We start from the raw sequence: 15,867 nt of genomic DNA on the forward strand, positions 1-15,867 counted from the left end.
TTGCTTTTCATCATTTGTTATTTAAAATACCAAATATTGCATAAACAATCAAAATAATGGAAAATGAACAAAATACCTTTAGTCTCTTAAAAGACTTGCATTATTTTCCTGTATTTCTATGTCTTCAAGCACAAAGAAAAAACAGGCAATTAGAAATATATAGCCTTGTATTGGAAGAAGTTTAGATTGATATAGGGTGACTGAAATGATGATATTACAGGGTCTCACAGGGAAGATTTCTGAAGCTGGGGTGTGACAATAGAATAGTGACAAAAGTTTCTGGATGAGGTTTCAAAAGTGACTAGTGATTTTGGACAATTCAGTTTTTGGGTGCTCAACCTGAGACACTTTAATATATCCTGATTTTCAGAAAGGGATGAGCATCCAAGTGCCAAAAATAGAGGTGCCCCAAATTAAAAGTCACTCTTAGCATCTTCCTTTAATAGGTTCTGAGTTGGTGCATTCATATGACTGATGTTTTGTACTGTTAACCAGGCAAGAATGTCTGGGTAAAGCAATAAGCAGCAGTTGGTTCAAAATTGGAAATACTGAGAATGTGTAGAGCTTTTCCATTGTGGAGTTCAGTTCTCAGAAAGTTAAGGTTGGAATCTGTGACACCATGACCTTTAAAATTCCTACCACTCCTCATAGTTCCTTGCACATTCCCTGAATTTGACACCTCCATAAAACTTGAAGGACTTTTAAAAATATTGTAATTTTCCACGTGATCTGTTAGCTTTAAGAACAAAGGATTCAGTTTCAAAGAATATTTCTTTAATCCATATTTAATGTAATTATGAATGATTTGACAGTTAGAATTTGCTGGATTATTTTGTGACGGAGTTCAAGGACTGGAATGCAGACAAACACTTCCCATAATTCACAGCCACTGCATAAGAATAAACAAAGTTAATGTTTAAACCATTTCTGGTAGCAATATTTAGAATAATAGCAGAAGTTTGTTGCTGTCACAGTAAAAATTAAGGTCCCAGTCCTTCAATAGATACTTCAGCATTGTCTCAGGATTTGTTGTTACGGGATTGCATTGCAAGATCAGGGCATTAGACAATGCACTAAATAGCTACTTGGGATATTTGCAAATATCTAGAAGGAAAATAAATCAAAACAACCTGATACAATTTCAATCTCCAATTAAAATTTTATGGGCTTTTGGCACTAATGCTTGAGTTGTACGTTAACCTACTATTTTCTTGATAATCTTAAGAATTAGGTTAATTTTCTGTCATCAGTTCATAATTGTATTCTTGAATGGCACAGTTAAATGGTGTGTAAATTGATGGTATTGTAGATTTCAGCACATAATCTATCTTCTTTTTCTGCCTTTTGGAGAAAAATAAAGATAAATATGCAGTTTACTCTTACACTTGTACACATTCTTTATGCTTTGTTGAAGAAATATGAATATGTATTGCCCTTTCTCCCTCTTATTTAATTGAAGATGATTGATGGTAGCAAGTGCATTCAGCTATAAAATGTTTTCCTTTTAACCCAGGCCTTAAAATCACTTTAAAAATCATTCTCCATGCTTCAGTTACAGTAAAGTACAACACGTTTCCTTTTTCCCTGATTATGTTCCCCAGTCATTTCCCTCTTTCTGAACTGATCATGAGAGTGCATGTTACTGCTTTCAGAGCTGGGTTCATGTTTGGCTGGAAACAGTAAAAATATCTCACTTAATGGATAATGATATTCTAAGGTGACCTGAAAAACTTTAAAAATAGATAAACAAAGATGCAATCCTCAATGGAATATAGGTGAAGATTTAAACACTTAGCCATTTACATCCTCAGCCGGTGTAAATCTGTGTAGCTCCACTGGGGATCAGGATCATAATTTCCTCTACCTCCAACTTTTGCCATGCTTATAGTCCAGAGAGCTGCCTTATCTATGCTACAGTTGTCCTTAGTATCTCCTACTGAACATTAGGAATGCAGCACTCTGCTCTGTTAGGTAGTACTCATGTTGACCATTGCTACAGAAGAAACACTGACACTGGAGCCTGAAAGATTTAATAAACCATTCAGTTAATGGCTAATAATTGTGCAAGATTGTCATGTCTTATTTTCACTTGTGTTGTCTATTTTTAACCAACCTTTTTTAACCAACCCCTTCCCTTTGTCTTTACTCTGATAACTAATGTGCACAGGTAAGTTAAAGAATCTATTAAAAGGGTTACAATTTGAAACCAGTTACCCTCAAAGACTGGAACCACCAATGGGATAAGCCACCAGCAGGAGAGTCATGCATGGTGGTGGTGGGGGAGGGGGTGGGTGAAGAGAAGGAGATGACTGGGCAGCATGCCCAAGGGAAGAAGAGCACCGGGTGGCTGGGCAGCATTTCCAGAGAAGCATGTGTAAGTTGGAGGAGGCAGAGAGAGGAACAAGCCACTGGGAAGCATGTGCAGAGAGGGGATCTAGGTGGCAGTGAAATGTGCATGGGACCAAAAGAGAGGAACAGAACTGATGCAGTAAAGATGCAGTAAAATGAACAAAATGAGATGGTCTATTTAACTTTCTTCCAATGGAACTTCATCCATTATGCAGCCAAAGATAGATAAATGCTTTTTTAATGATATTTTTCCATGTGCGCAATTGCTGCAGTTGCCACTGGGAAACTCTGTAATTGCAAAAGGGAGGGCAGGTGAGTCCACCAGACAATCTCTATTAAGATATGGTTCATATTATAGGAAAAGCCTGAATACCTCTGAAATGTAGCAATGAAGATTTTTGAGATTGCCTTATGAACTATAATCTTTTTGATCAAGAAAAGCACTAGTAAATAATACTGGCTGAAAAATGTGGTTTGCAACATTTTAAGTACTTGACAAGGTAAGTCTAAGAAAACAGCTCACTGGTAAAAACTGGAGATAGTGTGATAACTAACAGGTCACAATAGCCCACAGGTATCTTTAGCCCTTCTTTGCTGGCTTGTGCTGCAACCTTGTTCAGAGGTAAAATTTGGCAATACTCTTCAATGTATCTGATACATGGGAAGGCACTGGAAGAGTGTTTTTGTCTAATGTATTGGGGTATTCGGTCACAACTGAGTGTTTAGCATGCCTCTTGTTTATTTTGTTAAGCTGGTACCCTCCCTATAATTGTTTTTTCAAGTTCAGATGAGACACTCAGGATCTAGATTCTATTTCCAGTACTGAACCCTCAGGACCAAATGTTCAGGTCCAGCTGAACTGTGCTTGACACGTAAGCTGGGAATGTGGGTATGCTCCTCAACTCCATAGCCCTGCCCCTGCCATAAGTTATAGCTGCCTCAGGGCCACAGTAATTTACATCCCAGCTGTCCAGGGCTCCAAAGCCATTCTAGCAGCTGGGGATCACTGAGAAACATTCACTCTGTTGGGAACTGGGGGGGAGGGAACAGGATGTAGAGCAAGAATGGTTCTGTGCCACCTTGGGATTCCACTTAAGCAAAGGGAATCATCAGAGCTGAATTCACCAGCTTTCCAGCTGCTCTGTCCTGCCAGAGAAGCACAAAGGAGCCATAGTGGGGCCAAGGATTTATCTTTAAAATTTACTTTTCGAAAAGTAAATGTGGGTGAATAATTAAAGTATTCAATAGCCCAAACAACTCAAGTGCTAAATACCCAATCCAAAACCGTCTTGAAAGAGAAACGTGTAAAAATATTTAATGTGAAACATGTCCAGAATCAATATAACCTCTTCGTTAGTTTCAGATTTTCTAGCCTATCTCTTGTAAATATCTACTTTATTGTGACAATAGTAGCATCTTAAATCAACTTACTTTAAAACTCAACTCTCAATTCTGAGATCCCTACTTCTTTTTCAATCCCTCACTTGAAAATCAACATTAAATTAGAAAAAAGCACCAAAGAGGCTAAGCACTCTAAGAACTGAAAAGCAGAGCACAATGCAGCAAATACTGAACCATTAAATACCAATGAGAGAGAAAATATAATACACCCTGTGCAATTCAGCTGTTGCTAAATGCTGGTCTGCACATTAGCACCAGATTAGTATCATTTGGATGTGATATGCATGTGGAATAACGATAACAAATATAATGCCAGTGGTAATAAAGAAAATTAAACTGCTCAGTGTTCTTTCATTCTAATATACCATATGTTGTTGTATTTCAATTTCACAGAAGTTGTAAGGGCAGTGGTGTTTGTTTCAAAATTTCTTAAAAATCCATTTAATCTTGTTTCCTATAAAGAGCAGTCTGAAACATAGGGTGTGTTTGTAGAATAGAAATGAGTATTGCTATAAAATGATTCTTATTACTACTTAAAACCAAGATGGGTGAAAAATGTTCAAGGAAGTAAACATATCTGCTGAATCTGAATGTCAATTATACTACTAAATTCCCTGTCTGAAACCAGAAAAAATTGATGTAAGGTGTTGTGGCCACTTTATAGCATGTTATGTGATTATATTGAAAAAGACAACAGAAAATGTGGAAATGGCAGAGGTGCTTAATGACTTTTTTGTTTCGGTTTTCACCAAGAAGGTTGATGGCAACTGGACATCCAACATAGTGAATGCCAGTGAAAATGAGGTAGGATCAGAGACTAAAATAGGGAAAGAACAAGTCAAAAATTACTTTGAGAAGTTAGATGTCTTCAAATCACCAGGGCCTGATGAAATGCATCCTAGAATACTCAAGGAGCTGACTGAGGAGATATCTTAGCCATTAGCAATTATCTTTGAAAAAGAGACATTCCAGAAGACTGGAAAAGGGCAAATATAGTGCCCATCTATAAAAAGGGAAATAAGGACAACCTGGGGAATTACAGATCAGTCAGCTTAACTTCTGTACACAGAAAAAATAATGAAGAAAATCAAGCAATTTGCAAAATCTAGAAGATAATAAGGTGATAAGTAACAGTCAGCATGGATTTGTCAAGAACAAATCATGTCAAACCAACCTGATAGTTTTCTTTGACCGGGCAACAAACCTTGTGGATGGGGGGAAGTGGTAAATGTGGTAGATCTTGACTTTAGTAAGGCTTTTGATATTGTCTTGCATGACCTTCTCATAAACAAACTAGGGAAATGCAACCTACATGGCACTACTATAAAGTGGGTGCATAACAGGTTGGAAAAGTGTTCCCAGAGAATAGTTATCAGTGGTTCACAGTCATGCTGGAAGGGCATAACGAGTGGAGTCCCACAGGGATTGGTTCTGGGTACGGTTCTTTTCAATATCTTCATCAATGATTTAGATAATGGCAGAGAGAGTATGCTTATAAAGTTTGCGGACAATACCAAGCTGGGAGGGGTTGCAAGTGCTTTGGAGGATAGGATTAAAATTCAAAATGATCTGGACAAACTGATGAAATGGTCTCAAGTAAATAGGATGAAATTCAATAAGGAAAAATCCAAAGTACTCCACTTAGGATGGAACAGTCAGTTGCACACACACAAAATGGTAAATGACTGACTGCTTAGGAAGGAGTACTGCGGAAAGGGATCTGGGCATCATAGTGGATCACAAGCTAAACGAGTCAACAGTGTAACACTGTTGCAAAAAAAGCAAACATCATTCTGGGATGTATTAGCAGTAATATTGTAAGCAAGACACGAGAAGTAATTCTTTCACTCTACTCCTTGCTGATTAGGCCTCAACTGGAGTACTGTGTCTAGTTCTGGGTGCCACATATCGGGAAAGATGTGGACAAACTGGACAAAGTCCAGAGAAGAGGAACAAAAATGATTAAAGGTCTAGAAAACATGACCTATGAGGGAAGATTGAAAAAAATGGGTTTGTTTAGTCTGGAAAAGAGAAGACTGAGCAGGGGACATAACAGTTTTCAAGTACATAAAAGGTTGTTACAAGGAGGAGGGAGAAAAATTGATCTTAACCTCTGATAGGACAAGAAACAATGGGCTTAAATTGTAGTAAGGGAGGTTTAGGTTGGACATTAAGAAAAACTTCCTAACTGTCAGGGTGGTTCAGCACTGGAATAAATTGTCTAGGGAGGTTGTGGAATCTCCATCATTGGAGATTTTTAAGAGCAAGTTAGACAAACACCTGTCAGGAATACTTAGTCCTGCCTCAAGTACGGGGGCTGGAGTAGATGACCTCTTGAAGTCCCTTCCAGTTCTATGATTGCATTTACAGCCAGACTTCTAGCATTCTAAACTTCAAATAGGGCTTGCATATTGCCCAGTTCATTCAGCTTATTTTCAATTAAAATGTAATATTTGACAAACGGCGTGAAACACACATTGTTTATTTTGTTACCAAGTACATTCTGAGCTACATAATTTCCTGCAGCACTTCACAAACTTTTGAAGCTGAGCCCCTCTTCAAAAAAAATTAAACCAATGACGACACCACTGAAACCCCACCATGTTTGTTAAAGGCCTTCACACCTTAATATTTCTTTCCCTTCTTTGGTGTAAATCTCTGTAATATGATATTACTGCTCCATTCCTTCATGCCTTGCATGTTGAAATAGTTAATGCTGACAGTTTGGCATCTAAGTCAGCACCCGTTGCTCCATTCATTTCATTTCAGACACCAGCTGTTGTTTTAGGCTCCCCTCAAATTCAGGCAGATGTGTTATTGGTTACTCTGGTCAATTTTTGAAATGAAATCTGACACTATGGAGGAACAACTAACAAGTCTCACTGTGCCCCCTTGGCTAGTCCTTCATACTCCGAAAGGAGGCATGCTATACATCTTAGGAAAGTAAGTTGCTTTACAGTAAATTAGTGAATAAGTTGCCTTCTGCAATAATTAGGTGGTTTATCTTCATGGAGGTGTGTTAATTTTGATAATTGGATGCATGAGTTATGATATTCAACAAGAGCCGAACAAAGAATCGTGGCAGGCTGGCTTGCTTTATTTTGTGCAAGATTTCTCTGGCAGATTATTCATCTTGTTTTCTGTTGCCGGCCTATCCACTCTCATTGGCTTGCATACCTGCCTATCTAGCCTGCTTCCTTCAGGCTCTATCTGCATTTTCACGGACAATACTCCATACGTTGCAGTGCCAATCATACAACAGAGGGGTAGCGCACCTCCTGTTTCTAAAGACTGCATAGCAAGCAGTGCCTTGTGTGATGGAAAAAAGAAAAACATATATTTAAGTCACAGTGAAGGCACCAAGAAATGGTTGCCATCCTACTTTAAATCCTCTGACTTTAGATGAAGTCAAATGTCCAGAGGTCGCTGATACACCTCATAGCAAAAATGAAAATTGAGGTCTGAATACTGTTGACGCATAGTCCCATGCAATGCAATATATCTCAGAAAAAGCTATATCTGTCTTAATGCACACGAGTGCAGTAGTTGAGAGTAGTTTATCTTGTGTGTATGCCCCACTGCTACCTGCTAGGTGGAATCAGACCAGCTTGAGTGCTTTTTCTTGCTCTCTAGCCACTGGAGGCCTGTGTATAGTGCCTTTCAACTGAGGAGCTCGAAGTAGTTTAAACATTCATTAAGGCTTCACAGTCCCCTGTGTGGTAGGTAGTATCCATCCCTATTTTACAGACCAATAAATTGAGGCTCAAAGGTTAAGGGACTTGCCAAAGCTCACAAAGGAAGACAGTGACCGATCCAGGATGTAAGAATTCTGATTACTAGTCACATGTACAAACCACTAGATCAAAAGCTGTTGTCACTATTAACAAGCTATTGTACTTCATTTTTTACAGTATTGGCATAATTCATTCTGTTTCAAGCATAATTTATTACGGATTTCCTATCTTGTTGACAGTGCTGTGGAACAATTCAATTAAAGAGCACATGAAAGCACTACGAATCTTCTGTAGGGTGTGAGATCTGCCATTCTTTTGTTGTATAATATTAGAAATGAATGTTGCTAGTGGCACTCCACAGGCATTTCACATATTGCCATGTTTTCTACAATGCAGAATAAGATAATCTTAAAACTGGGCAACTATTAAAAGTTTGAAAGAAAATACATAATGTGCATAGCATACTAGCAGACATTCACTTTCACTCATTTCACTTTTGTTTTACTTTCGCTCACAGATGATCTTGCAGAACTCACCCATGGTTCCTTTTCCTTTTTGTCACTTGTCCTATTAGTTTACCATTTAGTTCTGAAAAGATTTCTCATGTTCCATTCCACCAATGCTATGCAATGGGCATGTTTCTTTTTCTTGCTATGGGTAAAATTCATTCAGGTGCAAAGAACGAACACGAGGATTATTCGTCATTTAGATTCCACCCAACACTGTCACTCATCCCGCAACAAAGACTGCGAACAGAACTCCTTTTACAGTTTTGCTGGTGATGCATGAGCTGGCCAAGACTCAGCCTCCCTTTCTCATAGCTGTATTAGCTCTGCAGTGCTAATAGAAACAGGTAATAACTTCTTGATCTTGCAGGGGGATCTTTTATGTCCAGATGGTGTAAGTTCCAATCCCACTGGAGTCAGTGGCACTCTACGGGGGCAGGAGTCCACTTATGCAGATCAGAGCCTTATCAGGAGAGTGAGCAGCTATCACACCTAAGATACCAAGGAACAGGTTTCTAAGATAGGGCCATATAGACACAGTTTCTTTGCAGAGTAGAAATATACTTTAAATATTTTTTAGCAGCTTTCTCCCCATTTTCCACAAAAGGACCTCATTTCTGTGTTTCAGGGAGTCAGCATGGGGTTTAAAGGCCTCTACCTCAGTAACTGCTGGTATGGAAGGAGCAGTACCTCTAGTGCTTCTCTTCCTCTCCTGCTTACCTTCCTTCAGAGGTCTGACCACACTCTGGTGGGGAAAATAGTTCACCAGAGAGAAAACCAGCCTCTAGAATTCTGTAGCAGCTGTTTAAAAAATCCTATAGAAAATGTCCTACAGAATTTAAAGGAAAGTGATTCTTTCCATAAGGGGGCCTCTCTTCCAACAACCAGATGCTTGGATGTGTATCTAGGCATTTGTTGCACCTATTCTAGGATGTGTAGCAGGGCTGAACTTTGCTACCATGAGTGGCTTTCTTTGTTCACAGTAGCAAGCCTTGAAAATGTCTCAAAGGTCAGGATCAGAACAAGTGACTAACTTGCCATTAGTCATGAAAGAAGCCAGCATAATGGACCCTGCAATTGTGAATACAAGTTTCACATAGAAAATCTTTAAGAGATGTCTAACAGAGAAAATATTTTAATTACTTACCAAAAATTTAGTTCCATTAATATCCAATTTTTCCACTACTGCCGCAGATTCAGGCATTCGAATCTGGGGGGAGAGGGGGAAGAGGATTACAAAAAGAAATTGAAAACTATACATGGGTCTAAATCTTAGATAAGTTTATAGATATATTTTATGCTGAAATTGAACTGCATGTGGTAGTTGCAGGAATCTGTGTATATTTCATCTGAAGTGGATAACTAGGTAAATAATATTGCAGTGTGTGACTGGCAGGCATTCCTAGAGAATGTGGCTCAGAAAACAACTTTCAAAATCAAACTTAGAGAACAGATACTGATATATCTTTTTTTAATTCTTAATATATCTAAGTGGATCAGTTGTAAAGGAAAATGAAGCAAACCTGCAGTAGAGCCCTGCATGGGACTATTCTTTAATTCTGCTTTTGCTATTATGGCAGAGTCTCCTGCGGGACTGGCAAGACTCAATCCCGCTGCAGGGCTTTACACTAGTCCTGTGCAGGGTTCTAACCTGTCACTCCCAAGAAGCTCTGTTCCTTGACAAAAGGAAGTTAAGTGTTTGATCAGAAAGAGCAGACTGGGAGGTACAGAGTGTCAAAGTAACTCCCTGGAACTCCCTATTCATACTGTGATATGATTAGGATATATTTTGTACAATGCATGTCTTGCAAGGCATTATGAAAGTCTTGATCAGGTTAAAACTTAATATTCTGTTGAATTTTATGTACTATTGTTGTATGTAAAGTTATGAGTATTGCTATATTTGTTACTGAAATAAGTTGTGATGTTGGGAAATGCCCACAGCCAGCCTTTCAATAGGAACAAAGGAGCAACTCTCACTGGCCAGTCAGGTGAGATCCACTGTGAGGGTGTGGAGGTGTGTCTGAACTTTAGTCCCAGGCTGGAAGGGAGTTCAGTCTGTGTATTGAGGAACTGAGCTGCCTGTATGCCTGTAACATCTGTTAGTGTGAGAGACTGCTTGATGCCAGACTTGCTTAGAATTTAGACAGCATTTCTATTTTTATTTCTTAGGTAACCAACTTTGATCTCTATGCCTGTTACTTATAAATCACTTAAAATCTACCTATAGTTGATAAATCTGTTTTATACTTTACCTAAAAAGTGTTTTTTGTTTTTGGTTGAAGTGCTTTGAGGAATCTGAGCTCAGATTACAAACACTGGTGCATGTCCACTTTCCTTTAAAGAAGAGATGGACTAATTAATGACTTTGCACTGTCCAAGAGAGTCTTGAGTGTAAGATGGTGTATTTCTGGGGTGGAAGGCTGGGGCCTGGGTGATTGGCTGGTACCTCTCTGTATGATTCATGAGTGGCTCAGGGAGCATTCATGTAATTTCGCTGGGTGTGGGGTTCCCCATGCTGACTGAATAATCACAGCACCTGAAGGGTGTTGCTGCTTGTCACTGGCATAGCATTGTGTGAGACAGCCCAGGCTGGAGAATTAAGGGAGCACAGCAATCCCACAGTTCCAGGTTGAAGCTCAGGGATCCAGTCACACAGACTCAATAGGCTTTCATTATAAAGGGTGGCCAGGAATAGAGCTGGTTTGGTAAACGCCCTAAGAGTGTTTCTGACTGATGAGCTTTAGCACTTTGGCATGGTTTTTTAAAAGAACTGTCTTGTTGTGTGCACAACCGAGGGCTTAGGAACTTCAGGAGAAAAACTGCAGCACTTTTTTTTTCATTAAAAATGTATAGCACTTTAAGTGAATTCAAGTAGTTCAGCTTAACCATCAAATCTGTCTTAAACTCCATTAACAGTGTGAATTTAAAATTAGGGTCATATAAATTCATTCCATTTGCTTAGAGGTAAGCCATTGAACTCAGGAAAACTATACATTTAACAGTCTCGATGCTCAGAAAGAAGGCAAATTTTGGCTTCCACTAGATGTGTAAGAACTGCCTGCAGTTATAGAGTCAATGGGAATTGAAGGCACACAGCAGTCTGCAGTAAGTGCTCAGCACGTTCCAGGCTAGCACCCTTAATGGTTTAAGCATTTGAGAGTGCTAAGAAAGTAAACTTGAAATTTGAAAAACATATTTGTTTGGCAAGGATTGTAAACTCTAGGGTCCGTTTGCCAAGTGTTTGTTCAGTGTTTGCTGATTGTTCTTTAAAGTGTAGCTGTAAACATTTTGTTTGAAAGATGAACCAGAAAAAAGTGTAGTACAGAAACAAAGCTGTAAAATGATACTGGATTTTCTGAGCTGATGCTTTATTTCTATAGCACTTTTCTCTTCAGTCTAAGTAAAGTATATTTTCTTTGTTTTTTTTTTTTTCCTAAAGTATTTATGTTGGAAAACCTCGATGAGGAAAGTAAATCAAAACCAACCAGACTTTTAATGTTAGGGTTGCTGACCCATTTAGCCAGATCAGTGTCTAAACCAGTATTTCTAAGTGAGATTTAGTAAACTGCTCTCATGTTCTAAATAATTAGTTCTTTCCAAAACAGAACAAGATTGTGACTTTGCAGGCTCCTGGAATAAAGGACAGTGTGTAGCACACTGTTGCTGGAGTATGCCAGGAACCTCTATCTTTCCAAGGTGAAATAATTTGCCATTGATATAGCTGGTGGGGATGGAGAGAGTGTGTGTGGAGTGAAGGTACCACCTAGTCTGCCTCCCTGCTTGCCTGAGAACATAAGAACAGCTGTACTGGATCAGACCAATGGTCCAACTAGATCAGTATCCTGTCTTTCAACAGTGGCCAATGCCAGGTGCTTCAGAAGGAATGAACAGAACAGATAAAGTGGTCCATCCCCTGTTGTCCATTCCCAGTTTCTGGCACACAGAGGCTAGGGACACTCAGATCATGGTGTTGCATCCCTGCCCAACCTGGCTAATAGCCATTGATGCACCTATTCTCCATGAACTTTTGGATGCCCAAACTGAGCATCCAATGGAGCTTAGGTGCAACAGAGTGATAAAAAACTCAAGGATTTTAAAGTACCCTTCACTTCAAGGGAGCATTTAGAAACTACAAGGTGATTAGCAAATTAATATTGAAATCCTGCAAATCTTAGTGATGATCTCTCACTCTAAAATAATACACACATACTTCCAATAAAATTGTTAGTTAATGCCAGAAGGAAATAAAAGGTGGCATGATTTTTGTGTGTAGATATTTCTCAATATAGCCCTGTGTGCACACATGATTGTGGTTCTTTGCCTTGTGCAGGATACTTTTTATCTTAACAAGCAACTTCTGTCATGGGCTGAATTTCAATAAAAACTGAGAACACAGAAAAACTTACAGAATATCAATACACATAAGTCCTTGGTAGTCACAATTGCTAACTAAACTGCTTTAAACACATTTTAGCATCTATGTTTATATCCAGGAGGGAGTAATCACACATATTACAGAGAGTAGATAAAGTGGGTGTGGTAATATATTGTGTCTCTAATATCCCGGGACCAACACAGCTACAACACTGAACACAAAGAGTAGATAAGTCCAGCAACCTATTTTGCTAGTTGAACTGAAACAAATATGATATACTGTACTATCTGCAGTCTGAGCCCTAGGTTCAGTACCTGTCTTAGGAGATCTGCAACTTGAAGAGTTGTCCAATTCTCACATTCCTCTCGAAGGGGTAGTTTTGTGGCCATTTTTTGCTATCCGATGAGGAGGATTTGATCTGTTTCTGGTGACAGTAAACTCTTTGCTTCACTGACATTCACCATCTGCTGTGGAAATTGAAAGAGGAAGTCCCTTTTGCAACTTTTTCCTGCTTGATTGCTTAAAGTACACGCCTTTTCAAGTAATTTGGAAACTGATGCACTCATTATTTCAGGACAGTGATTTTGAATATAAGAAGGTATTCAGTAATAGGGTCATATCATCCTTATACAGGCAGAAATACCCATTGAAGTGAGTTAAGATAAGGATACTTGTGCTTGATTGATTGACACAGTGTGGCCACGTTTATAGGCATTTTAGTGGCATCTGCTTCATTTTTCACATGGTGTAAATAAGTTAGTGTTAGTGACAACTGCCTCTTGCACACCTTTAACTTTTTCATAGTCACTCTGATCAGCTCTTAGACTGTGTTTGACACACTTCTATGTTTTGACACACTATGATGAGAGAGAGCGAGCGCGAGAGCGAGAGCGAGCGAGCGCGCGCGCTCAGATACAGGATTTGTATTTCTAGATTGTCAAATTACTTAACCTGACTCTCTGTTTAAGGTGCTGGCACAGTGCTCTCAGGGTAAAATAATTCATTTGATTAAATACTGTATGCATAATGAGCATTTGAAAGAAAAAATTTGGCCTCAAATTCTTAATGCTATTAAAGAACATCTTTATTCAATAAAATTATTTTAAAAATAAGACTAATAGATAAGAGTATCATATACATCAGGAAATAAAATTGCAAAGATGCACTTCCAATAAAACCAGCTTATTCTGCATTGCAGCTCTGAGTCACTGTAACAGACGTAATGTGAAGTCTTCCATTAAAGGCTGGAGAGCAAGGAATGTTCTGCTTTCTAATTGCTCTTCCTGTTTTATTTCCCAGTGCAAACAGTTTTTGGGCACATTTTCAAGGATTGGAACTGATTCTAACTAAGTTTAAAATATTTTGTCTGTTACCCTTTTTCAAATTCTGCTATATGTTGTGACTTGCAAAGTGATTGACAGATTTACTAACAACCAGCATATTATTAAAACCCGGTGACTGTAAAACTATTTAGCAATTTACTCCGTACACGTGTGTATATATCTACAGTTTTGAAGTGCCAACTGCATTTTTATGTGGTATAATTCTTTGGAGTTCCATTTGGTAAACATTCAATTTTCAATTTATTAGAAGTCATTGCATTAAGCAGAACAAATTTATCTCAGCGAATGTCATAATCTTTCTTGCTAAAATACTTACTAATACAAACACAAATACTAATACAAACACGAATACTTACATTCTATCATGTATTTCAGAGTAGCAGCCGTGTTAGTCTGTATTCGCAAAAAGAAAAGGAGTACTGGTGGCACCTTAGAGACTAACAAATGTATTGGAGCATAAGCTTTCGTGAGCTACAGCTCACTTCATCGGATGCATCCGATGAATACATTTGTTAGTCTCTAAGGTGCCACCAGTACTCCTTTTCTTCTATCATGTATGTAATCATTTAACATATACATTTATTGCAAACTTTAAAATCAAACTCAGCTTTACAAAAAGCAGCAACTACATCAACTTCTGTTTCCTCGACTAATATTAATAGTGAAACATCATTTTCATTAACAATCTAAATGCTAACATCTTAGATCTTTAAGGTATCACTTTAATACAAAGTATAAACATGTAGCACTGGTGATTTTGTCCAGTAGATACAAAAACAGTAAAAAGAACATGGCTTACCAAACATGGATAATTTTTTCTACAGACATACATATTAGAGCTGATTTCAAATAAACTAAAGTAAGAGCTGCTTCTTGTATCTGCTATCCTGCAGCAAACACTCCCTTGTGGTTACTGTTGTTGGAATGATTGACAGGCTTGCTATCTCTGGTAAGAGGGAGAAAAGGATCCTTAAAGTCAAAACCTAGTGATTTTGTATTTAGTATAAAAAAATAGACAGACTTGAAAAAAGGAAAGGGAGCCTACAATTCTTTCTAAAAGTTTGATGAAACTTTGTCAGTTCGCTCTTTAGCCTCTAACAGTGTCTAAAAATAATACTTAAGAGGTGAACTTATTTTTGGAGCACTAGATTCACCAAGACAATCTATCACTGACATTTTTATATCTGTGTGGACTTTCTTCTGAAGATGGTCTTGGTAGAACTGCTACAAAGTAGTTGGGCTAAGATTTGAAATCTAGTTAACAAACCTTTGTACATTCTCTCCAACTGTTAGACTAAGGTTGGGTTGAAATGAACCAGAAGACAATGGGAAACAAAGCAGTAACACATGGCTGTATCTTCTTTCTCTTTCAAAATGATGTTTTAATATTCTAAAACATCTTTTATGGACAAAGAAAACATGGGCATCGGTACAAAAAGAGGAACCAAATACACTGTGAATCAAGAATTCAGCTTTAAAGACATTTTAGATTTTTTAGATTTAGACATTTAAAGACAGTGGAAAATAACACAAATGAGTAAATTTCAGTTTTGTTTGAGGATGGTGAGGAAAAGCAGAAAAGGGATATTTCATGTCAATATGATAGCCTGAAAGTAGAAAGTACTATTAAAGTCAATTGGAGAATGGTCTGTGGAACAGCTCATGTGTATGGGCTTGGTCTAAAGGCCATTGAAATCGCTGGAAAGTTTTCTGAGGACTTCAATGGTCTTGATCAGGCTGTAATTGACGGAAATGACAGGTTCTGGAAAGTAGCCATGGGTGAGTGAGTTTCACACAAGTTTGTTTTTGCAAAAACATCATTGCATAACTGCAATAGATAAGCTTCAATCACACTTCGCAAATTTTGATTTGCCTTCGTTTTCCAGGGACTTGGTGTTTTTTGCAAAACCTTGCTAATTTCCAGTATGTATTCAATAAGATTAAAACTGCTTCTCTTGCATAAGAAGAATACGTCAGAATACACTGCTTAAAAGTGACTTCTGTTCTTCTCATCACTTTTTTTTTTTTTTTTTTGCCAATTTCACCTGTGCTAAGAAAACTTCAGAAGTGCTTTGGTAGCTAATGACTCAAAGCTGTGGCAGGGGGACAGCAAGACCATTTTGGGTTTGTGCAAATGGGAATTAGACAGTAAAGTG

General features: G+C 38.2%; 1 protein-coding gene across 9 annotated transcripts in view; it reads right to left on the reverse strand.

Moving 5' to 3' along the window:
• The window catches only part of BLNK (B cell linker), a 129,937-nt gene extending 115,280 nt beyond the window's left edge, over positions 1–14,657 (reverse strand). For 4 of the 9 annotated variants that reach the window (XM_043518295.1, XM_043518294.1, XM_043518291.1 and 1 more), the window contains exons 1-3: positions 14,511–14,657; positions 12,683–12,835; positions 9,138–9,200 (exon numbers count right to left, since the gene is read on the reverse strand). In XM_043518295.1, the coding sequence (XP_043374230.1) occupies positions 9,138–9,200; positions 12,683–12,757 (138 nt within the window). In that variant the 5' untranslated portion in view covers positions 12,758–12,835; positions 14,511–14,657. The remainder of the gene's footprint in view (positions 1–9,137; positions 9,201–12,682; positions 12,836–14,510) is intronic. The other 5 variants (XM_038409620.2, XM_043518292.1, XM_043518300.1 and 2 more) reach the window with 3 other exon arrangements.
• Positions 14,658–15,867: the final 1,210 nt, after the last annotated feature.

This window comes from Dermochelys coriacea, chromosome 7, assembly GCF_009764565.3.
Source record: "Dermochelys coriacea isolate rDerCor1 chromosome 7, rDerCor1.pri.v4, whole genome shotgun sequence".
NCBI classification, from domain to species: Eukaryota; Metazoa; Chordata; order Testudines; family Dermochelyidae; genus Dermochelys; species Dermochelys coriacea.